The 25,774-nt window shown below is 43.9% G+C and overlaps 1 protein-coding gene across 1 annotated transcript in view; it reads left to right on the top strand.

Moving 5' to 3' along the window:
* Positions 1 to 25,774, top strand: part of ADCY3 (adenylate cyclase 3) — a 222,729-nt gene that overhangs the window by 38,181 nt on the left and 158,774 nt on the right. The window contains exon 2 of the mRNA XM_082249900.1: positions 11,801 to 11,950. Within this exon, the coding sequence (XP_082106026.1) occupies positions 11,801 to 11,950 (150 nt within the window). The remainder of the gene's footprint in view (positions 1 to 11,800; positions 11,951 to 25,774) is intronic.

Here is a 25,774-nt window from a genome sequence, read left to right on the forward strand (position 1 = left end):
ATAGGGGGAGGTATTAGGGTCCTGCTCGTTAGAGCTTATAATATAACAGAGGGAGTTAAGAGGGTTCTGCTCATTAGAGCTTATAATATAACAGGGGGAGGTATGAGGGTCCTGCTCATTAGAGCTTATAATACAATAGGGGAAGGTATGAGGGTTCTGCTCATTAGAGCTTATAATATAAGGGGGGGGGGGGTGGTATGGGGGTTGTGCTCATTAGAGCTTATAATAGGGGGAGGTATGAGGGTTCTGCTCATTAGGTCTTGTAATATAACAGGGGGAGGTATGGGGGTTCTGTTAAGTAGAGCTTATAATATAACAGGGGGTGGTATGAGGGTTCTGCTCATTAGAGCTTATAATATAGCAGGGGGGTGGTATGGGTGTTCTGCTTATTTGAGCTGATAATATAACAGGGGGAGGTATGAGGGTCCTGCTCAATAAAGCTTATAATATAACAGGGGGAGGTATGGGTGTTCTGCTCATTAGATCTTATAATATAACAGAGGGAGGTATGAGGGTCCTGCTCATTAGAGCTTATAATATAACAGGGGGAGGTATGAGGGTCCTGCTCATTAGAGCTTATAATACAATAGGGGAAGGTATGAGGGTTCTGCTCATTAGAGCTTATAATATAAGGGGGGGGGGGGTGGTATGGGGGTTATGCTCATTAGAGCTTATAATAGGGGGAGGTATGAGGGTTCTGCTCATTAGGTCTTGTAATATAACAGGGGGAGGTATGGGGGTTCTGTTAATTAGAGCTTATAATATAACAGGGGGTGGTATGAGGGTTCTGCTCATTAGAGCTTATAATATAGCAGGGGGGTTGTATGGGTGTTCTGCTCATTTGAGCTGATAATATAACAGGGGGAGGTATGAGGGTCCTGCTCAATAAAGCTTATAATATAACAGGGGGAGGTATGGGTGTTCTGCTCATTAGATCTTATAATATAACAGAGGGAGGTATGAGGGTCCTGCTCATTAGAGCTTATAATATAACAGGGGGAGGTATGAGGGTCCTGCTCATTAGAGCTTATAATATAACAGGGGGCGGTATGAGGGTTCTGCTCATTAGAGCTTATAATATAGCAGGGGGGTGGTATGGGTGTTCTGCTCATTTGAGCTGATAATATAACAGGGGGAGGTATGAGGGTCCTGCTCAATAAAGCTTATAATATAACAGGGGGAGGTATGGGTGTTCTGCTCATTAGATCTTATAATATAAAAGAGGGAGGTATGAGGGTCCTGCTCATTAGAGCTTATAATATAACAGGGGGAGGTATGGGGGTTCTGCTCAATAAAGCTTATAATATAACAGGGGGAGGTATGAGGGTCATGCTCAATAAAGCTTATAATATAACAGGGGGAGGTATGGGGGTTCTGCTCATTATAGCTTATAATATAACAGGGGGAGGTATGAGGGTCCTGCTCATTAGAGTGTATAATATAACGGGGGGAGGGAAGTGTGAGGGTCCTCCTCATTACAGCTTTTAATATAACGGGGGGAGGTATGAGGGTCCTGCTCGTTAGAGCTTATAATATAACGGGGGGAGGTATGAGGGTCCCGCTCATTAGAGCTTATAATATAACAGGGGGACATAGGAGGGTCCTGCTTATTAGAGCTTATCCTGTAATATAACAGTGGGTGAATGGTTGACAGGTTATCCTCTACCACTAACTATCTATGTCCAGGACTTCTGCCATGCTGCACCTATACCCTGGAGTGTTCACTGTTGTCTATTGCAGTGATGGGCAATCTTTAGAAAATTTGATGGTCACAATTTTAGAAACTTTTAGAGGGCCTCAAATGCGGCTCCGGGCACTTTCAAAGGACCGCACAATAACAGCGCCCACAAATTCCCGTCCTGCTGCATTTTTTTGTAATACACACCGAAGATGTAACCCCCAACATTAGTGTCAGCGAGTGCAATAATATCCCCCAACATTGGTGTCAGTGAGTGCAATAATATCCCCCAACATTGGTGTCAGTGAGTGCAATAATATCCCCCAACATTGGTGTCAGTGAGTGCAATAATATCCCCCAACATTGGTGTCAGTGAGTGCAATAATATCCCCCAACATTGGTGTCAGTGAGTGCAATAATATCCCCCAACATTGGTGTCAGTGAGTGCAATAATATTCCCCAACATTGGTGTCAGTGAGTGCAATAATATTCCCCAACATTGGTGTCAGTGAGTGCAATAATATTCCCCAACTTTGGTGTCAGTGAGTGCAATAATATTCCCCAACATTGGTGTCAGTGAGTGCAATAATATTCCCCAACATTGGTGTCAGTGAGTGCAATAATATCCCCCAACATTGGTGTCAGTGAGTGCAATAATATTCCCCAACATTGGTGTCAGTGAGTGCAATAATATCCCCCAACATTGGTGTCAGTGAGTGCAATAATATCCCCCAACATTGGTGTCAGTGAGTGCAATAATATCCCCCAACATTGGTGTCAGTGAGTGCAATAATATTCCCCAACATTGGTGTCAGTGAGTGCAATAATATTCCCCAACATTGGTGTCAGTGAGTGCAATAATATTCCCCAACATTGGTGTCAGTGAGTGCAATAATATTCCCCAACATTGGTGTCAGTGAGTGCAATAATATCCCCCAACATTGGTGTCAGTGAGTGCAATAATATCCCCCAACATTGGTGTCAGTGAGTGCAATAATATCCCCCAACATTGGTGTCAGTGAGTGCAATAATATTCCCCAACATTGGTGTCAGTGAGTGCAATAATATCCCCCAACATTGGTGTCAGTGAGTGCAATAATATCCCCCAACATTGGTGTCAGTGAGTGCAATAATATTCCCCAACATTGGTGTCAGTGAGTGCAATAATATTCCCCAACATTGGTGTCAGTGAGTGCAATAATATCCCCCAACATTGGTGTCAGTGAGTGCAATAATATCCCCCAACATTGGTGTCAGTGAGTGCAATAATATCCCCCAACATTGGTGTCAGTGAGTGCAATAATATTCCCCAACATTGGTGTCAGTGAGTGCAATAATATCCCCCAACATTGGTGTCAGTGAGTGCAATAATATTCCCCAACTTTGGTGTCAGTGAAGGCAGTAAAAAATCCCAACACTGGTGTTAGTGAGTGCAATAATAACTCCCAACACTGATGTCAGTGATGGCAATAATAACTCTCAACATTGGTGTCACTGGTCACAATAATAACGCCCAGCATTGGTTTCAGTCTACTCAATAATAACCCCCAAAACTGGTGTCATTGATGGCAGTAATAACTCCCAACACTGGTGTCAGTGGCTGCAATAATAACCCCCAACATTGGTGTCACTGGACACAATATTTAACCCCCAGGATTATTGTCACTGGACACATAATAGCCCCCAGCATTGGTGTCACTGGTCACAATAATACCCCAGGATTGGTGTCACTGGTCACAATAATACCCCAGGATTGGTGTCACTGGTCATAATAACCCCCAACATTGGTGTCAGTGGATGCAATAATAACCCCCAACATCGGTGTCATTGGGTGAAATAATACCTCTTAACACTGATGTCACTGGACTCAATAGTAATGCCCAGCATTGTTGTCATTGGATGCAATAATAACTCCCAACATTGGTGTCATTGGACACAGTAATAACCCCCAGCATTGTTGTCATTGGATGCAATAATAACTCCCAACATTGGTGTCATTGGACACAGTAATAACCCCCAGCATTGGTGTCACTAGTTACAATAATACCCCCAGGATTGGTGTCACTGGTCACAATAATGCCCCCAGGATTGGTGTCACTGGTCACAATAATAACCCCCAGCATTGGTGTCAGTGGTCACAATAATACCCCCAGAATTGGTGTTAGTGGATGCAATAATAACTCCCAACATTGATGTCAGTGGATGCAATAATAACCCCCAACATTGGCGTCACTGATCACAATAATACCCCCAGGATTGGTGTCACTGGTCACAATAATTCCCCCAGGATTAGTGTCACTGGTCACAATAATAACCCCCAGCATTGGTGTCAGTGGTCACAATAATACCCCCAGAATTGGTGTTAGTGGATGCAATAATAACTCCCAACATTGATGTCAGTGGATGCAATAATAACCCCCAACATTGGCGTCACTGATCACAATAATACCCCCAGGATTGGTGTCACTGGTCACAATAATTCCCCCAGGATTAGTGTCACTGGTCACAATAATACCCCCAGGATTGGTGTCACTGGTCACAATAATGCCCCCAGGATTGGTGTCACTGGTCACAATAATAACCCCCAGCATTGGTGTTAGTGGTCACAATAATAACTCCCAACATTGATGTCAGCGGATGCAATAATAACCCCCAACATTGGCATCACTGGTCACAATAATTCCCCCAGGATTGGTGTCACTGGTCACAATAATATCCCCAGAATTGGTGTTAGTGGATGCAATAATAACTCCCAACATTAATGTCAGTGGATGCAATAATAACCCCCAACATTGGCGTCACTGATCACAATAATACCCCCAGGATTGGTGTCACTGGTCACAATATTAACCCCCAGCATTGGTGTTAGTGGATGCAATAATAACCCCCAGCATTGGTGTCACTGGTCACAATAATAACCCCCAGCATTGGTGTCACTGGTCACAATAATAACCCCCAGCATTGCTGTCAGTGACTGCAATAATAACCCTCAATTCTGGTGCCAGTGGACACAACAATAACCCCCTTCATCTCCCTTGTTGGCCACGCCAGTGAATGTTAACCCGTTGCTGGCCATGTGCTGAGCTCCAGAGGTTTATTAGGTTGTCCTTTGATACTAAATACCCATTCCCAGGACTTCTCTCATGCTGCATCTTTATCCCGGAATGCTCCTCATTGGCTCCTAGGGCTCATTCACAGACCTTCATTCCTCCGCAGTAAAGCATATACATCATTCCCCCATCCCATGTGTTTCTATGTGGCCTGTTCTGGGTCAGTGGCCAGAACTATGGTTGTAGGGGGTCAGAGTGACAGCCAGGGAACTAGCATTTTCAGGATAAGAAGCCAACAATGGATACATCTATGCTTCTCTCTCTTTCGCTCTCTCCATTATATCTCATCTAACTCTCTGACCGTATGGATGGTCATGGGGAATGGCTGCCGGGGGGAGGGGGGGGGGATGACATGTGACCTGGGTATAATCACGAGGATTAGGAAAACTATGACAGTTTTCACAGCCATATGACCCTTTTAATCAAAGGGATTTAGTTAACTATTCTGGTCCTGGCGTGATGCGGGCAAACCCTCGCACTATGCAGTCTGCTGGAGTGACTCTATAAATAGAAATCTATTTTTAGAATGCCGGTGTTGCTGGTTCCCCCCCATAACTCCCATCCCCCATACAGTCGGCATTCCTGTACAGTCTATAGGAGGGAGACTTCCCATATGCCAATTCTTTATGAAGCCGAGCCCAGCCCCCATCCTATGCTCCATCGTTTTACGCTTTTGTGGAATTTTCTGGTTGCAATTGCTCGTAGAGTGTAGGGTACAGTCGATATTCCCCCCCAAATTGTACTGCAAAGCTTTACTCCAGGCACAGAGCAGATCATATACGTATGAAGGGGGGGCTCTTTAATCTGCAAAATAGATTTAGAGATATGTCCATCCAGTTCTGAGAGTTACACAGCTCCGCCACAAAGTGCAGTCCTGTCCGGCAAAGGAGGAGACCTGAGTTGAGTAACATTTACAGGTCTTATCCCTCCCCCAGCCTGTGATTGGACAGTGAAATGAGAAACAGCAGACTGATGAGACCATCTGTCTGTCATTCTCATCTTTCCTCCTATCAGCATGCATCTTGAAGTACAGGGGAGGGGACCTAACTGTACTCTGCTGCAGTTTCGCTTTCATTTACAGGTCTCGTCCCTCCCCCAGCCTATGATTGAACAGTGACAGGAGAAGCAGCAGACTGATGAGACCATTTGTTTGACACTCTCTTTTGTCCTCCTATCAGCGTGCATCTTGCTGTACAACCCTGTGTGGCAGGGGAGGGGACCTAACTGTACTCTGCTGCAGTGTCACTTTCAGTTACAGGTCTTGTCCCTCCCCCAGCCTGTGATTGCAAAAAAGGGGGGAGATTTTGGACTTTAAATGAGATACCTGGTCTAAGCCATAGAGTATCTCCGTCCCTGGAAGTCAGACGACCAAGAGAAAAGGGGGGGGGGGGGGGATTGGACTTTAACCACTTTACCACCGGAGGATTTTGCTGTCTTACGTCTGGGCCACTTTTTGCAATTCGGCGCTGTGCAAATTTAACTGACAATTGCGCGGTCGTGCGACGCCGTACCCAAGCGAAATTTATGTCCTTTTTTTCCCATAAACAGAGCTTTCTTTTGGTGGTATTTGATCACCTATGCGATTTTTACTTTTTGCGCTATAAACAAAAAAAAGCGACAATTTTGAAAAAATTTTTATATGAAATTCCCAAAAAAAATGTAAAAATCAAAATTTTTTTAAATTTTTGGCCAATTTGTTTTCTGCTACCTATGTTTGGTAAAAAAAATCACAATAAGCGTATTTTGATTGGTTTGCGCAAAAGTTATTGCGTTTACTAACGAAGAGAAAGATTTTTGTCATTTTTGGTGTTTTTTTTTTTAACGAGTAATGGCGGCGATCTGCGATTTTTTTTTTTTTGCGGGACTGCGACATTGCGGCGGACAGATCGGACCCTTGACTGACATTTTTGACACTTTTGGGGGTACCAGTGACATTACTGCAGTAATCAGTGCTATACATATGCACTGTTACTGTAAAAATGACACTGGCAGGGAAGGGGTTAATTTTATTGGAGAGGGAGGGATTAATGTATGCCTGGTGCTTACTGACGTGTGTGGGGGGAGGTGACTGAGTGACACAAGGACAGATCCAGGGTTCAGCTATGCTGAACCCTGCAATCTGACACTGCCTGTCACTTAGGAGATCCGCCCGCTTGTGTTTACACAAGCAGGCGGATCTCCACACTCGATTCCCCGACGATCGGGGAAGAGCAGCGGCGATCCTCCCCTGGCCCGACTCCCGCTGTGACTGAACACAGCGGGAGCGAGCCTCTGGCGGCGCGCGCGCCGCCGAGAAAGGGGAGTGTCTTGCGACGTAGGTCTACGTCGCCAGACGATAACCAACCACTTTGCCGCAGTAGTGCTCGAGTGAGCAGACGGCAAGTGGTTAAATGAGATACCTGGTCTATGCCATAGAGTATCTCCATCCCTGGAAGTCAGACGACCAAGAGAAAATGGGGGGTTGGGACTTTAAATGAGGCAATGGTATGCAGCTGATGAAAAGTATAACAGTAGTGTTTATTAGATGATCTGATGAAGACAAAAAGACCAGGGCATTTATAGCAAAAAAATACATCTTAGAGAAATATACGCCAGTGTATATAAAATACATGCCAGCAGATAAATAAATACATCATTCCAAAAACGGCACCATATCATAATTAATAAAAACAACAATACATCATGTAGTATTGATAGAACTGCATCAATGGACACTCAACGCGTTTCCTGCGTTAAACACACTTCCTCAGGAGTAGATGCAGGACAGGGGTCCACCAAAAAGTTGTATGCATGAGTATCGATAAAAATTGTTCCAAAAAGACTCAGGAAAAACCTGCAAGTATATGATGACTTACAAATATACTCAGAATTGGAATGGCAATAAGGGTAGCAGGTGGCTGAGAAATATGATGTCCAACCCGGGAGCTGAGGGAGCATGGCCAGCGGCAGTCCAAAGCACAACCAAAACCACTCCAGGGATGGGAGGTCCCCAACAAAGAGAGTTGGAAAAGTGTACACACAGCAGCAAAACAAATTGTCTCTAGAAATAATAGTAAAGTGATATAGTAATTATATGATATAGTAAGCCTGTGATTGGACAATGAAAGGAGAAGCGGCAGACTGATAAGACCATCTGTCTGCCACTCTCTTCTTCCTTCCTATCAGCATGCATTTTGCAGTACAGGGGAGGGGACCTAACTGTACTCTGCTGCAGGTTGACTTTCATTTGCAGGTCTTATCCCTACCCCAGCCTGTGATTGGACAGTGAAAGGAGGAGCAGCAGACTGATGAGACCATTTGTTTGACACTCTCTTTTTTCCTCCTATCAGCATGCATCTTGCAGTACAACCCTGCGGGGCAGGGGAGGGGACCTAACTGTTCTCTGCTGCAGTTTCATTTTTATTTAGAGGTCTTGTCCCTCCCCCCGCCTGTGATTGGACAGTGAAAGGAGAAGCAGCAGACTGATGCTCCTTACATTGGTGGTCAGTGGGAAGAATGCTCCTTACATTGGTGATCAGTGGGAAGAATGCTCCTTACATTGGTGGTCAGTGAGAAGAATGTTCCTTACATTGGTGATCAGTGGGAAGAATGCTCCTTACATTGGTGATCAGTGGGAAGAATGTCCCTTACATTGGTGATTAGTGGGAAGAATGCTCCTTACATTGGTGATCAGTGGGAAGAATGTCCCTTACATTGGTGATCAGTGGGAAGAATGTCCCTTACATTGGTGATTAGTGGGAAGAATGCTCCTTACATTGGTGATCAGTGGGAAGAATGCTCCTTACATTGGTGATCAGTGGGAAGAATGTCCCTTATAGTGGGGATCAGTGGGAAGAATGCTCCTTACATTGGTGGTCAGTGGGAAGAATGTTCTTTACATTGGTGATCAGTGGGAAGGATTTCCCTTATATTGGTGATCAGTGGGAAGAATGTCCCTTACATTGGTGATCAGTGGGAAGAATGTCCCTTACATTGGTGGTCAGTGGGAAGAATGTCCCTTACATTGGTGATCAGTGGGAAGAATGCTCCTTACATTGGTGGTCAGTGGGAAGAATGTTCTTTACATTGGTGGTCAGTGGGAAGGATTTCCCTTATATTGGTGATCAGTGGGAAGAAAGTCCCTTACATTGATGATCAGTGGGAAGAATGCTCCTTACATTGGTGGTCAGTGGGAAGAATGTCCCTTACATTGGTGATCAGTGGGAAGAATGTCCCTTACATTGGTGATCAGTGGTAGGAATGCTCCTTACATTGGTGATCAGTGGGAAGAATGTTCCTTACATTGGTGATCAGTGGGAAGAATGTTCCTTACATTGGTGGTCAGTAGGAAGAATGCTGCCTCTGCAGTGTTCGATCGCTCAGTTCTCAGTGTAGAGGTGCTGGGGGACAGATGCAGCATCAGACTGATGTTGCATGCACCTAGGTAAGTATGATTCTGGACTAAAAAAACGTAAACCCATACATCTCTTTTAATATTACTTAACATTGGCATATAAGCACTTAATATCACCTAACATTGGCATATAAGCACTTAATATTACCTAACATTGGCATATAAGCACCTAATATTACCTAACATTGGCATATAAGCGCTTAATATTACCTAACATTGGCATATAAGCACTTAATATTACCTAACATTGGCATATAAGCGCTTAATATTACCTAACATTGGCATATAAGAACTTAATATTACCTAACATTGGCATATAAGCACTTAATATTACCCAACATTGGCATATAAGCGCTTAATATTACCTAGCATTGGCATATAAGAACTTAATATTACCTAGCATTGGCATATAAGAACTTAATATTACCTAACATTGGCATATAAGAACTTAATGTTACCTAACATTGGCATATAAGAACTTAATATTACCTAACATTGGCATAGATATAAGCGCTTAATATTACCCAACATTGGCATATAAGAACTTAATATTACCTAACATTGGCATATAAGCACTTAATATTACCTAACATTGGCATATAAGCGCTCAATATTACCTAGCATTGGCATATAAGACTTAATATTACCTAACATTGGCATATAAGCGCCTAATTTTGCCATTGGGTAAAACATTTAATGATAATTTCCCTTTCTCAGTCTTTGTGTAAATCTGTGCAGTAATCCAATGTGAGACTTTCCTGTAATAAAGACCGCTCACTGCTGCTCTCTCTCTATGTGCAGGGGGGCTGGTCTTGCCTCCGCCCCACCTGCTTGCCCCTCCCACAGCTCTGCTCTCTGCACAGGCTATGCAGAGCACAGTGATGATGTCACTGCTACGTTTACTAAGTAATATCTGGCTTTGCAAAATAATTTTGCTGCCCACAAAGTGGATCGCTATCCTTTGGGGCTATTGAGGAGTAGATTTCAATGAAAATGTGATGTGATATCTGCCGTATACGGTGAAGTTTATATATTGGCACGTCTTCTGATGAAGCAGCCGCCTCTCCTCCCAGCTGTTTATGGAAAAAAAATGTTTGCTATTTTAAGACGCCCGAGCCCTAAAAATAGGATTAGCTTAATGCTAAGAGGCATTCATATTTTCGGGGTAATTGTTTGATGTGTGGCTTGCTGGTTGATTTATATATGAGTGTGAAAAGAGAACGCATTTCTGAATGGGAGTTCAATGCCCAGAATCTGCAGGACCGAGCGCGCAGTTATTTCTACGAAGAGCGCGAGTTGCAGATTTTAATTTTAAAAAGAATGATTGCACTATATTTTCAAATAAAACTTTTCCACTTTTCATTACGTACTTTATTTTAGACCCGATGATGAAATCACTGTTCCAGTCTAAGCAATGCAGGCAGATCATGGTTGGTGGGAGGGGCCTGTAAACCTTATATAGAGTGCTTGTCTATGCAATGCAGGGAGATTATAGCTGGTGGGAGGGGCCTGTATACCTTATATAGAGTGCTTTACTGCGCAATGCAGGCAGATCGCGGCTGGTGGGAGGGGCCTGTATACCTTATATAGAGTGGTTGTCTATGCAATGCAGGCAGATCACGGCTGGTGGGAGGGGCCTGTATACCTTACCTTGTCTATGCAATGCAGGCAAATAATGGCTGGTGGAAGGGGCCTGTATACCTTATATAGAGTGTTTGTCTATGCAATGCAAGCAGATTATGGCTGGTGGGAGGGGCCTGTATACCTTATATAGAGTGCTTGTCTATGCAATGCAAGCAGATTATAGCTGGTGGGAGGGGCCTGTATACCTTATATAGAGTGTTTGTCTATGCAATGCAAGCAGATTATGGCTGGTGGGAGGGGCCTGTATACCTTATATAGAGTGGTTGTCTATGCAATGCAGGCAGATCACGGCTGGTGGGAGGGGCCTGTATACCTTATATAGAGTGTTTGTCTATGCAATGCAAGCAGATTATGGCTGGTGGGAGGGGCCTGTATACCTTATATAGAGTGCTTGTCTATGCAATGCAAGCAGATTATAGCTGGTGGGAGGGGCCTGCATACCTTATATAGAGTGTTTGTCTATGCAATGCAAGCAGATTATGGCTGGTGGGAGGGGCCTGTATACCTTATATAGAGTGTTTGTCTATGCAATGCAAGCAGATTATGGCTGGTGGGAGGGGCCTGTATACCTTATATGGGTCTCTGTGTTTCTCTAGAAAGCAGGCAGATCATGGCAGAAAATAGAGGCTGACAGGGTGCTATACATAGCTTTCTGAAAACATCACAGCCTCAGGACTTCTCTCAACTAGAACCCTCAGCCCTGATGCAAGCAGTGGGAGGGGCTTTGCAATGATCAAAATGCTCTAGGCAACGCCCACATTTGATGCTGAAGTCAGTAGTCAGATAGAGCCCGCCTCATTTAATGGCTGGAGGACATCCAGCAGCATATTCTAGCCCCCCAGCCTCCATGATGTTTCCCTTGACTCCAGGGAGATTCTACAGGTTTAACTGCTTTCTGGTTTTGAACAAAATTTGAAGAGTTATCAGTCTTCTACACAACTAATGAACCTCTTATGACTTCTTTCCCCTCCCAAGGTGTTGTCCAATATAGCCATCTACCTGTGCACAATCACTGTCGGCATCATGTCCTACTACATGGCGGATCGCAAGCACCGCAAAGCCTTTCTGGAAGCACGCCAGTCTTTGGAAGTCAAACTCAATCTAGAAGAACAAAGCCAACAACAGGTAAGAAGGAATCTATACTTCCATTACCAACAATGTATACCGTTCTGGCCTTTTACAGTATGTATTTATTTGTGTGTGTGAGCAATGGATCAACAGCTGAAATCACAGCAGAAAAAGACTAGGTTGTCCATCAAGGTGATCCATCAAGGTGGTCCATCAAGATGGTCAAGGTGGTCCATCAGAGTGGTCCATCAAGATGGTCAAGGTGGTCCATCAAGATGGTCAAGGTGGTCCATCAGAGTGGTCCATCAAGGAGATCATGTTGGTCCATCAAGATGGTCAAAGTGGTCAATCAAGATGGTCAAAGTGGTCCATCAGTGTGGTTCAGCATGGTGGTCAAGGTGGTCCATCATGGTGGTCAAGGTGGTCCATCATGGTGGTCAAGGTGGTCCATCAAGAAGGTCAAGGTGGTTCATCAAGGTAGTCCATCAAGATGGTCAAGGTGGCCCATCAGAGTGGTCCATCAAGGAGGTCAAGGTGGTCCATCATGGTGGTCAAGGTGGTCCATCTAAGTTTAATACGACCAAAACAAAAATGGTAATAAACCTCATTGTCAACAAGGTGGGATGGATGGAGATAAGGATGGGAAGGGTAAAAGAAATGGAGAAAGGTGCATACATGATCGGTAGAGGAAGATACTATCCAAAGCCCGTTACATCTGGTCATGGTATACATCCAAATATATCAAGATATATTAACCCCTTCATAATCACAATACACCTTTTTAAGTACACATGAAGAGCGCTCCTTGCCTTGAAAACTGTTAATTAACCTTGCAGCAGAGCACTAGAAATGGGCAACTGTGTGTGTTCCTAGTTCCCAGGCCCAATTTAAAACGGAAAAATGGTCATAGAGTTATTGTCAAGTTTACTGATGCATGATGGCTCTGCTAAACTTGATTTGGGCATCTAAGCATCAAAAAAAACTGTATTCATGAAAGGTTTAATAAAGCATAGAGTTGTAGCAAGGATAAGTAGAACATTTACTTGTATCTGGGTGTCATATACAAAAAGATGTCATAAGGAAAGGGTTCAAGAGAAAGAATGAGTTGGGTCCAAATTGGGACTACTACAGGCCAAACTGATGAAGAGATTTCCTGCTTAGTCAGCGATATTGCTGGTCTCTGTAGCTGTTGTGGGATATCAACTGTATATACACCCCTCACATTTTTGTAAATATTTAATTATATCTTTTCATGCTAAAACACTGAAGAAATGACACTTTGCTACAATGTAAAGTAGTGAGTGTACAGCTTGTATAACAGTGTAAATTTGCTGTCCCCTCAAAATAACTCAACACACAGCCATTAATGTCTAAACTGCTGGCAACAAAAATGAGTACACCCCTAAGTCAAAATGTCATTATTTTGTGTGGCCACCATTATTTTCCCTCTTGGGCATGGAGTTCACCAGAGCTTCCCAGGTTGCCACTGGAGTCCTCTTCCACTCCTCCATGATGACATCACAGAGCTGGTGGATGTTAGAGACCTTGCGCTCCTCCACATTCCATTTAAGGATGTCCCACAGATGCTAAATAGGGTTTAGGTCTGGAGACATGCTTGGCCAGTCCATCACCTTTACCCTCAGCTTCTTTAGCAAGGCAGTGGTCATCTTGGAGGTGTGTTTGGGGTCGTTATCATGTTGGAATACTGCCCTGCCGCCCAGTCTCTGAAGGGAGGGGATCATGCTCTGCTTCAGTATGTCACAGTACATGCTGGCATTCATGGTTCCCTCAATGAACTGTAGCTCCCCAGTGCTGGCAGCACTCATGCAGCCCGAGGTCACGACACTCCCACCACCATGCTTGACTGTAGGCAAGACAAACTTGTCTTTGTACTCCTCACCTGGTTGCTACCCTTCAACCTTTGCAGCAATGCTGGCGGCACTCATACATCTATTTCCCAAAGAGAACCTCTGGATATGACGCTGAGCCGTGCACTGAACTTCTTTGGTCAACCATGGCAATGCCTGTTCTGAGTGGAACCTGTCCTGTTAAACTGCTGTATGGTCTTTGCCACCGTGCTGCAGCTCAGTTTCAGGGTCTTGGCAATCTTCTTATAGCCTAGGCCATCTTTATGTAGAGCAATAATTCTTTTTTTCAGATTCTCAGAGAGTTCTTTGCCATGAGGTGCCATGTTGAACTTCTATTGACCAGTATGAGAGAGTGAGAGCGATAGCAGCAAATTTAACACACCTTCCCCCCATTCACACCTGAGACCTTGTGACACTAACAAGTCACATGACACTGGGGAGGGAAAATGGCTACCAAATTGAACCCAATTTGGACATTTTCACTTAGGGGTGTACTCACTTTTGTTGCCAGCAGTTTAGACATTAATGGCTGTGTTGAGTTATTTTGAGGGGACAGCTAATTTACACTGTTATACAAGCTGTACACTCACTACTTTACATTGTAGAAAAGTGTAATTTCTTCAGTGTTGTCACATGAAAAGATAGAATAAAATATTTACAAAAATGTGAGGGGTGTACTCACTTTTGTGAGATACTGTATGGTTTTATTGGGTTAAGTTTTTAAATAGAACCCATTCTCTGTGGGCTTGTTACATTCTGTTCTAATTTGATTCTACCAGGGCATCCATTTGCATTATGTCATTTAAATTCTGAGCACATTCCTTTAGGTAGGTTGGTTGGTTATGTAGACTTTTACTGTCTCTAAAACTGCTCGCTGACCAAAGGCAGTTGTGTAAGATGTTCCTTTTCGTTTTGGAGAAAGGCCAATGTGTCATTGATGAGTTGTACACCTGCAGAGGGGGTGATGCTCATGTTGTGACATGTTGTAAGGATCTTTTCTCAATAGAAAGCTAAAATGGGACATCCTTCTATACCGGATTTGGAGGTAACCATCTTTTTGCTGGGAGATCTATTGTTGCTGGGGGTCTATAGTTGCTGGGAGAGACCTATTGTTGCTGGGAGGTATCTGTTATTGCTGAGGGGATCTATTGTAGCTGGGAGGGATCTATTATAGCTCTATAGTTGATGAGGGGGGTCTATAGTTGCTGGGAAGGTCTATTATTGCTGGGGAGGGGGGGTTCTGCTGTTGCTGGGTGGGATCTATTGTTGCTGACTGCAGGGGATCTGTTTTACTGCCTTTCATTAGCAAATTCCAAACAAATTACTTGGTTCTGTATTCTCTGAAAGGGGCGGTACTGGGAGGCGGGTAGGAGGTGGAGCCAAGGAACGGTGCTCAGACGTGGGTAGAGGGCAGAGACCAAGGGTGGTTTGGAAGGGGGGAGTACCTGCACCTTTTCTCTGAGAACAAAAGCCGTGGGGAGATCGATAGACTTCTCTACATAGTTTAGTCTTAGCTTATTTGTGGTTAAAGCGATTACATACAGGTACCTTCTATTTTAGGAGGAATTCTATACGAGTTATGGCCCCTATATTATGTATCTTGGGAGCAAAGGGTGGAATACAGGTATGCAGAAGAAGGCTTAATGTACTAAAATTGTTGCGAATCTAGACTTTGTTGCAAATCTAGACTTTGATGATGGAGCGTTTACAGCCTCCATTAGCTCAATAAAGTATTTGTTTCGAAATGACAAAAGTTTATAATCAATCAGTTGCAGAGAATGTAACATTCGCTGTATTCAAAAAAACAGCAAATTTTTCCAGAGACCTGATTTGCTCACATGGAGAAAAAATGGAAACCAGACGTTGAGGAGACGGCAGCACATGATCCATACGGGCAAACACAGAAATTCCTCAAACAATGGAAAATGTACCCAAGTATTCTATTTATGAAATCTAAGGTAGCCTTCAGTCAGTTGCTGCGGGAAGCAAGAACGCTTCCCCCGTCAGACTCTCTGATAAGTCAGAGTTAGGCGTGAGAAGGTAATCAATAAGAACCTTTTCATGATTCCAATCCGAATCAGAGCTGGTTGATTACGAGTCGGGAACCAACAGATGTCCAGGAGACGGTAATGCTGCTGATAACACCATAATGGCTTTTATTTAGCTGACCGCGTTGATTAAGTGAACTTTGACCCCAACCAGAGGCTGATGAGTTTACTGGCTCGGCCTGCTGCCAGTTCAGCACCTGCATCTGCCGCGTTTCCAATTATCTCATCATTACATTGGAACTCGATACTGAGCGATCGCTGCGAATCCCAGAAAGCACGTTTGCCGCCATTATGTGATAACGTTAAGCTCTGATTCACACCTGAGCATTTTGTAGCTTGAAGCAGTGGAACCTGTGGCTCAACATCTGACGTTTGAAAAGGTAAATTAGCTACTTTTGAAGTAGAAGGTTTTAGGGCCCCAAAGACTTCAGTAGGAACTCCTGAAATGAGTTATTAATAGTATAGTATAGTAACTAAAATCATTTCAACACTCAATGAGGATTCCCATTGTATCCCATGGTGCCCATTCACCTGAGCATCCTGCGACTTGAAGCATGTCTATCACGTACCTGGAGATGAGCCTGATACTGTGAGGAAGGCCTCTCTTGCACCTCCGACTTGGGACCCCTGGTAGTGCAGACAGGGGGCACCGGAGTATAGAGTAGCACGAGCGCCTGGAGGTTTGCTTGAAGCGGACGATGGCCACTGGTGATGGTCGCCAGGGAAGTCCGGTGAGCAGGGTGATAAGCAGGCAGCAGGTGCTGGAAGCAGGAGTTCCTGGGTAACAGGAGGAGCCTGATGAGTCTCCTGGGCAGGATGGACGGATCTGGGAATGACAGAAGCGTGGTAAGACAAGCCGGGTCAGAAGCCAATCGGTAACTTAGAAGCCAGTAGGAGCAGACAGGAAGAGAGGTCACAAGCCAAGGTCGGTGCAGGTGGAGAGCAGAGAATCATCAGGACAAGCCAGGTCTGGAACTAGGAACAAGATGCAGGTAAACAGGTAACAGGTATCCAAGGCTGAAGACAAAGAAGCTCTAGAGCAGTGTAAGGGCTGGGTTTAAATAGTCCCTTTGGCGCCAATGTCTAACGCACGTTGCGTATTCGCGAACGTGCGTGCGCGGTTGTGCGAGTTCGCGCATGCGCATTGGCGATTGTCAGGTTTCTGACGGGAACACGTCTTTGCACAGCAAACATTCTCTTACAATGTCTCTCAAAACTAAAAAAGTACATGACCTTTTTTGGGGCAGAGTCACGTATTTTTGGTCCACATAGACTTTAATTGGAGCACCTTAAACATGCATGTAACATGCATTTGTAGTACATTTTCTTGCCTCTCCTTCTATTAATTAGCTTTCCATTGGCCAACGTGTCTAAGATGGCAGAGGGAAGCAGACATCTAGTCATAGAGCTCTCCTGCTTATAACCGTTTCTCTGTTATTATTTGAGGTGCAGAGGTCCCACCACTGCTTCTAAATCCTCCCCTTCTTTTACTGACCTGAAGGGACATGACCAGGGAAAGACATTTTGCTGCAGTACAGGTGATATTATGACCCAGCAGAACTTTGCTGGAGATAACAACACCTGCTGACCAACATGGCTACTCAAACAGAGGCACTGGATCCTGACTCTCACTGTGAATTCTTCAGCAGTGATGAAGGCTATCTCTGGGTTCCAGGCGACTCTTACCTCAAAAAATAGACCACCTTCAATTAGATCAGGGGTCTCTAAACTTTCAAAACAAAGGAAAAGTTTATTGCCCTTCAGACTTTAAGGGGGTTGAACTATGGCCAGTGGAAGTGGAAATTTTAAATTTTCAAATTTTTCAATGGGAGTAAACATCGCCATATTTGGTATTGGGGGAGGAGCAGTGCCCTATCATTGATATCATTGGGAGGAAAAGTGCTCCATTATTTTGTCAGTGGGAGATATTGTGCTTCATTGTTATTGTCAGTTTGCAGAATAGTGTCCCGTAACAGTGGGAGAAGTAGTGTCCCTAAGGGTCAGATAAAGGCAGGCAAAGGGCCGCAGTTTGGAGTCCAATGAATTAGATATTAGCTGTATCTGCCATGACCTAGAGCATGGGTGTCCAACCTTTTGGCTTCTCTGGGCCACATTGAGTGTAGAGAAATTTTCTCGAGCCGCATATAAAATATATACTATAGTTAAGGTATACTGTATAAGAAATAATAAAACGCCGCCGCACCCTCCCGTGCTGCTGCGCCCCCCAGCACTAATTTAACACAACTAGTGGATGATCCCCTCCGAGGCAGCCTCTGTGGCCGTGCCCCCGACTCAAATTCCTTCCTCCCCAGCAAAAAAAATAAAAATTGCCAGGGGGCAGTGGGCCGCATTGCCTGCGGTTCTGGGCCGCATGCGGCCCCCGGGCCGCAGGTTGGACATGCCTGAACTAGGGGAACCATTTATGTCATTTTTATTTATTTATTTATTTATTTACTAGTAATGGCGGCGATCTGTGATTTTTAGCAGGTTTGCGACATTGCGGCGGACAGATCGGACCCCTAACTGACATTTTTGACACTTTTGGGGGTACCAGTGACATTACTACAGTAATCAGTGCTAAAAATATGCACTGTTACTGTAATAATGAGACTGGCAGGGAAGGGGTTAACTTGGGCGATCAAAGGGTTAAGTTTATGCCCAGGGGGTGCTTTCTACCTGTGAGGGGTAAGGGCTTGTAGATTCAATACAGAGACTTGTGTTACTAAATAGGAGGATCACAGGCGCTCTGTGCTGATTCCTGAGAGAACAACGGTCTGCCGTGTCTACAACAGCAGACCGCCTTTCTCTCTCCACAGGGACCGATTGCGGATGCCTAGCGGCAATAGCGGCCACTGGCCCCATGAATAAGCTTCCCCACTGGCTAATGGGGGGCGCGTGAGTGCCTCCGGCGGCATGTGCGGGCCCCAGGGCCGGATTAAGAGCATCATGGGCTTGGTGCTGAGGATTTTGAAGGGCCTTAAGGGCCGTGCCTTGGCATGCACCCAGAAGAGGAAGGGTGCATCCATGCATGCCTAATTCAACATGGGATGCTGTCTCTGAAGCCCATAAACACATCCATGCATCGGCAACTGTCCCTCCTTGTCCGGCCTTCATGCTGTGTGGGGAGGTTCTGAGGGAGCTGCCTGGGGAAGCGAGCATAGAAGCCAGACTTCTGTGTTTACAAGTGACAGAAGAGCGGTAACAGTGAATATGGCCAACCCGGGGCCTATATAAAGGTAGGGGCCTGGAGCTGCAGCTCCAATAGCCCCTACGTTAATCGGGCCCTGGCAGGCCCCCAGGATCGCTCCTGCGAATCGCTGTACAGGTAGGGCGATTCACGCAGCCGAACCAGCGTGCCGCAAGTGGTGAATCACCTTTTTATTATTTTATGCCAAAAAGCTAATAATGTTGTCATGGAAGAAAACATCTGCCCCTAAGCTTGAATCGTGAAAGGCACTGGTTAACAGAGCCCTTCCATTGTATAAAGCAGCCTTTCTCAACCTTTTCAACACAGAGGAACCCTTGAAATACATTTCTGGTCTCCGGGAACCCCCTGCTAAAAATTAAAAATGTACAACTCCTGACACATTAGTCTGACAGTCAGTGGGAAGAATGCTCCTTACTCTTTTCATCATTGGGAAGAATTACCCCCTTACAGATAGCTAAAAGGAACAATGGTGTAATTGGGAACTTATCTGAGAGGCAGAAATTGTCCATTGCTCAAGGAATCCCTAGCAAGCTCTGGAGGAACCCTGGTTGAGAAACCCTTGGTATAAAGCAACATACCTGAGTAGGGGAGTCTCCTAGAAGTTTAATAAAGTATGGGGTGGCTGGGTTGAGTCCCCACATACAGTCTCAGATTAATCAGCATTGATTTATTACTAAATTGCCCTTTCTCGAATATGAGCTGAATAGGTTTATGCCTCTGACATACATATAAATATGTAAATGTGAATGGTGCGCTAAATACAATAAATATAAACAATTCAATGTAAACAATTAAATGTGACCAAAACAAAAGCAATCATAAAGTCCCAAAATCCAAAGTAATGAAACTCCTCCGATTATAAATTATGGTGACACAAAAATAAAGATGACTAAAGGTGATGGTTCAAATGGTGATATTGAAATCCCTCCACCTGGTGAAATTCCTCCTTACCAGGCGGATATAAAGTAAGTGCAAAATATATGATATTCCAAACAACCACTTCTTGTGACCACACAAAAGAAATAGTGCTCTTCACCGTGCGTGTAAAAACCAAGATGGCCTCTTACCAGAACGGTAATTATACAGCATTCTGCAAAATCATGGGGATTGTCTAGCTGCTCCTCTCCATATGAATAGATGTGGCAGATTCCCAGGGTTCAGCAGGGCTTATATCATCCTCTTCAACATGAGCATGTAAAGTAATAATGACCGATAGTGCATTACCCTTTTAAAAGCATTTATTAAAGATAAAAATGCACTTACATGTAGGTGGTATGATATCGTTTGAAACAATATATTAGAGCAGTGAGGAAATTTCTGTGATGCTCGTGTCCGGCTGCAGCGCGGACTCCGAGCGACGTAGTGACGGCACGCCTCCTTGCTGACGCGTTTCCTCTGATTGGATGTCTTCAGAGATAGGAGGTGTTCGCGCGCCGTCACTTCCGCCCTTTTATGCAAAGGGAAACCACCTGACTTCCGGTGTCCGCAACAAAAAGCCCCGGAAGTTGTCTGTATGGATCCCGGTTTTTAACCACTTAACGTCTAGCCACGTAGACCTACGTCGGCTGACTTTGCGTGGTTATACCGGGGTGATGCCTCTAGCTAGAGGCATCATCCCGGTACCGTGGTTTGAAGCCGACGGTCGGCTTTCCGTCGGTAACGACCGATGCGGCTCGGGAGCCGCTCGATCGTTACCCGGGGGGCGGGAGGGGACGCCCCCCCCCCCTCCCGCCGCCTTCCGTGGCACGTCCGCCGGCTGGATGGAGTCCCGATGAATGCCGGAAACGGCATCGATCGGGTCTCCGATGACGTAACCCGGAGGCGGCGTCCATGACGTCACTTCCGGGTTACTGTGCTGCAAAAGGCGGCAGATTTGAAAAACAGCTGTATGCAAAAATGCCGTTTTCGGCGTTTTGCATACAGGGAAGTGTAGTGGAGGGGTTTGGGGTCTTTTAGACCCTTGATCCCTCCATAAAGTGTACCTGTCACTGCATATTGGTGTCACAAGGGATGTTTACATTGCTTGTGACAGCAATAAAAGGGATCAGATTTTTTTTTTTTTAAAAAAAACCTGTAATAAAGTTAAAAAAATAGAAAAAAAAAAAAATTTAGCCGCCCCCGTCACCGTTAGTTCGCGCACAAAAAAAAACGTATACGCAAGTCGAGCCGCGAATTAAATCGCTGTTCAAACCACACATGTGAGGTATCGCCGCGATCGCCAGAGCGTGGGCAATAATTTTAAAAAAGAGCTACACTCTAACTCTAAACTAGTAACCATTAAATAAATTTAAAGCGTTGCAGATTGAGATCTCTATTGACCGTAGTTTGTTGCCATCCCACGGGGGGGGGGGGGGTGCAATTTTAAACCGTAACATGTTGGGTATCTATTTACTCGGCGTGACATCATCTTTCACAATATACAAAAAAATGGGCTAACTTTACTGTTTAGTATTTTTTAAATGCAGTGAAATGTGATTTTTCAAATTTTTTCCAAAAAAATAGTGTTTTTAAGACTGCTGCGCAAATACCGCGTGACAAAAAATTTTGCAATGACCGACATTTTATTCTCCAGAGTCTTTGCTAAAAAAATATATATAATGTTTGGGGGTTTTAAGTAGTTTTCTAGCAAAAAAATACTGATTTAAACTTGTAAACAAAAAGTGTCAAAAATAGGCTTAGTCGTAAAGTGGTTAAAGATGCAATATGTGCAAATTCTTTAAGATTATGTATAAAGACTCACAATAGGATTGCAGCAAGTGCAAACAGAGTCTCCATATAAGGGATATTATCTTATGTGAACTCCTTATTCTGCATGATTATCAATCCTTTCAGTACCGATATAATCTTATTTTAAGGGAAATACATAAAAAACTTGTGGGCATGGATTGGCCCCACAAGTACATCCTTTATTAATATGTTAAAAGCAAGTTTAAAATCTATTATGTTAAAATATGCGATTTAAAATTCCTGGCCCTCGGTGACACCGGAAGTGGTAATCTCCCCATATCCTGTATTGGTGACACATGCAACCCTCACAGGATATGTTGTGTTATACATACAATATAAAACTAGGGTAGGTCAGTGAACATACAGTATATAAAACATGGTAAACATATTAAAAATCTTTAAAACATCTCAAGAATATTCCTAAAATTTTATAAAATTTTAATAATTTTGTTAAAAATTTTTAAAATGCTGGAAAGTAAAAACCTTTCTATGCATGGATGCCGTGTAATCTGCCAAAATATAGCTGGCTAGTAAATGGTGCTCTCTATAGTTATTGGTTTGGAGCCCAAGACATTGTGCTGCCTGGGTCCAAGATTGAAATACTGCCCCCCTCCCCAAAAAAAAAATAAAAAAATCACGTCCATCAAAAGGCCCCCACATTTATTATTTTATATAAATATAACATTTAGAAATTATTATATATACTGTTATCTTCTTCCATAACTCACCACTTGACTGGTCCACCAAACACCCACTGTCTGTCCTCAGTCCTCCTGTCAGTCCTAGTCTGCTGCCCCCACCGCCCTAGCAGATCCAGGCTGCCCTGCGCACACCATGATTACATGAGGGACGATGCTCTGCCTCTTCATACTCATCACTTTGCACTGCGGACGGCATTATAATATGGGGAAATGCCGCCCGTAACGCGCTGAAAACTGATGACACACAAAACTGCTGGAAAAAAATCTTGGGAGTCAATCCCCCCCCTCCAAGTTCTGGCTGGGTGCAGTAGACCCAGCGGGACCCATGGAAGTGCCGGCCCTGGGCTCGTTAATCCTATCTATACTCCTTTTATTTTGGGTGTCTTGTGTAGGTGACAGGCAAACTAGGGGTGTCAATTTCCACCTTGAAATGGGTCTATGCAGTTATAATTTTTTTTTTCCTTGTTTGACTGTTAATGAGTGTGTGAATTGGCAGTCTTGTTTTCTGAATGTAACTTGTTAAAACTTTAGTAAAAAATAATTTTCAAAAAAAAAAGATGACGTGATGAGTAACTAGAAACCCAACATGTTAAGCCTTAAAATTGGTCACACCCGTGAAATGACAAACTTTGACACCCACAATTAGCCGTAGGCATCACTTTAAAAGCTTTAACAGGCTATCAGATTATCAGAGGTAACCCCCGTGAATATTGACCCTAGAATTACTTCTGTCACTCTGACGTTCATGGCGTTATTTAACATGAAAAAAAATTGTCATTTTCATACATAAGTGCATCTTTTTATCTGTGTGTATGCAAGGATGCTGGACTTTTTTTTTTTTCTAAATTTTTTAGGTTTTCCCAATTTTTTTTTTAATCAGAAAATAAACTTTATTGAACAAATAAGCAGTACATAACAGCAAGATAAAGTACAAATATATAGACATGACATCGACTTGTTAGGGTAATATTCTATGATCATCAAGATTTCAGTCATATGAAGCAAAAGTTAAAGAAAAGTCACAAGTTGCATAGTAGTGTATATGAAAGAACCCAACATTCATGTCAAACATCATATATAATTCCCTGAAACATGTAAATCATAGCATAAAAGAACTAAGTTTAAATGTTGAATTATAGCCTCAGAGGACAGAGCAAGGAACCATAGAAGGAAGAAAATGAGAGAGAAAAGAGAAGGGAAGAGCAAGAGAATAAAAAAAGAGTAAAACCAGCTGTTGATATATCACATAGTACCATCAATCACCTGGAAAGTCCATTTCACCCCACGAGACTCCCCACCTTCCCCCAACTTTGTCCCTGATACCAGCGGATGAGTGGTCTCATCTAGCCCTGGAGGAGCCTCTCTTTAAATAACTGGTGAGGCGCTAGGCCTGGAGTTTCTAACCACAAAGCCACAAAAAGTAGAATTTGTTCGGAGAACCTCTATGGAGGTAGGTAAGTTTCTCATGAATTAAAACACTGTTTAGGCGATCCACCCACAAACTTCGTGTGGGTACCCTCGAAGACATCCACAATTGAGCAATCAGCTTGAGAGCGATGTATAATAACATTAGTATCGAGATATGGAAGTGTGGAGATAGGGAGTCAATCTCCAAGGCACCTAGTAAACATATAGAGGGGTCTTTCAAGACTCTAAAGTCATACAACCGGGAGATGGTGCAGAGCACATCATCCCAGGAGCGTGTACGTTTTGAACATCTCCAAAGCATGTGAATAAGGTCGCCATAATCCCTTTCACATCTTGGACATATAGGTGTGTCCCGCCTTCCCCATTTATATAACTGGACAGGGGTCCTATAGGCCCTGTGTAGCAAGTACATGTGGGAGAGTTTGTGAGAAGCCGAAACAGATATCAATGGGATGGAGGAGAGACACATTTCCCACGTCTCGATATCGATGGGGCCAATATCACGTTCCAATCCCTACCTACAAGGCAAGGATTCAGGGTCCTGAATGGCCTGAGTGAGGAGGGTATAAATTCTAGAAATCATCCCCTTTTTATCTTTCCCTAGAAAAACTTCTCTTACTAGGACATGGTCGGTTAGACAGAGGTGAGCTCTTCGCGATTGTGTCTGTAGGGCGTGTCTGGTTTTCCCAATTTACTTTGCTGCTATCACATACGAGGGCAATGTCACCATATGTGATAGAACTCTGTAATGACAGGTTCTCTCTACTCAGACATCAGAAATCATTCTACCCCTGATTTCTCCCCTGCCCCCCCCCCCCCCATTCAGCCTGTATGTATGGAATACAGACCGTGCTCTATTAGCTTCTTCCCCAGCCAGTGAAAGCTGGACCCGAAAGTAATGTAATATACTTCCCTTACCTGATAATTCACCAGAAGGGAGATCAGTGAACGCACATTGGCTGGTTTCCCTCCTTTTATTTGCTTACACCCACCATGCTGGTCTGGGGTTCACAGGGGGGACACCAGAGCCCAAAATAAAAGCAGTGATATGTCAGTGCCTTAAAATCAAACAAAAGCAGCATTAAAACAGTGTGAATATACAAACACCAGCAATATTAAAAAAAGAGCCCAAAATACACTATATTACCAAAAGTATTGGGACGCCTGCCTTTATACTCACATGAACTTTAATGGCATCCCAATCTTAAGTGGGGTACACACTATAAGAAAATCGGGCGAACGATTTTCCTCATTGTTTTACAGCAAATCGTAACCGATGAAAATTCTCGTACGACAAAGGCTCTTTTTTGTTGTTTATAGTTTATGATCATGCGCAGTGTTTCTTTTCTAATTTTTCTTGTACAAAAAATGTACGAAAACCGTACACATTAAACGAAAATCGTTCGTTTTTTCCCTTACGAGAAAAATTTTGGAGTTTGTCCCTTCGAGAATTCTCGTACGAAAATTCAGAATCGGCAGAAAGTGTTGTACGCACTATACGAAAATGGTCCGAAAATTCTTTGGACGAAAGTGTTCGCCCGATTTTCTTATAGTTTGTACAAGCCTTTAGTCTGTAGAGTTCAATATTGAGTTTTCCCGCCCTTTGCAGCTATAACAGCTTTAACTCTTCTGGGAAGGCTGTCCACAAGGTTTAGGAGTGTGTCTATGGGAATGTTTGACCATTCTTCCAGAAGCACATTTGTGAGGTCAGGTACTGATGTTGGACGAGATGGCCTGGTTTGCAGTCTCCGCTCTAATTCATCCCAAAGGTGTTCTATTAGGTAGAGGTTAAGACTATCAAGTTCATCCACCCCAAACTTGCTCATCTTCTTTTTGGACCTTGCTTTGTGCACTGGTGTGCAGTCATGTTGGAACAGAAAGGGGCCATCCCCAAACTGTTC

This window comes from Pelophylax lessonae (assembly GCF_965119305.1).
Source record: "Pelophylax lessonae genome assembly, chromosome: 3".
In the NCBI taxonomy this organism is placed as follows: Eukaryota; Metazoa; Chordata; class Amphibia; order Anura; family Ranidae; genus Pelophylax; species Pelophylax lessonae.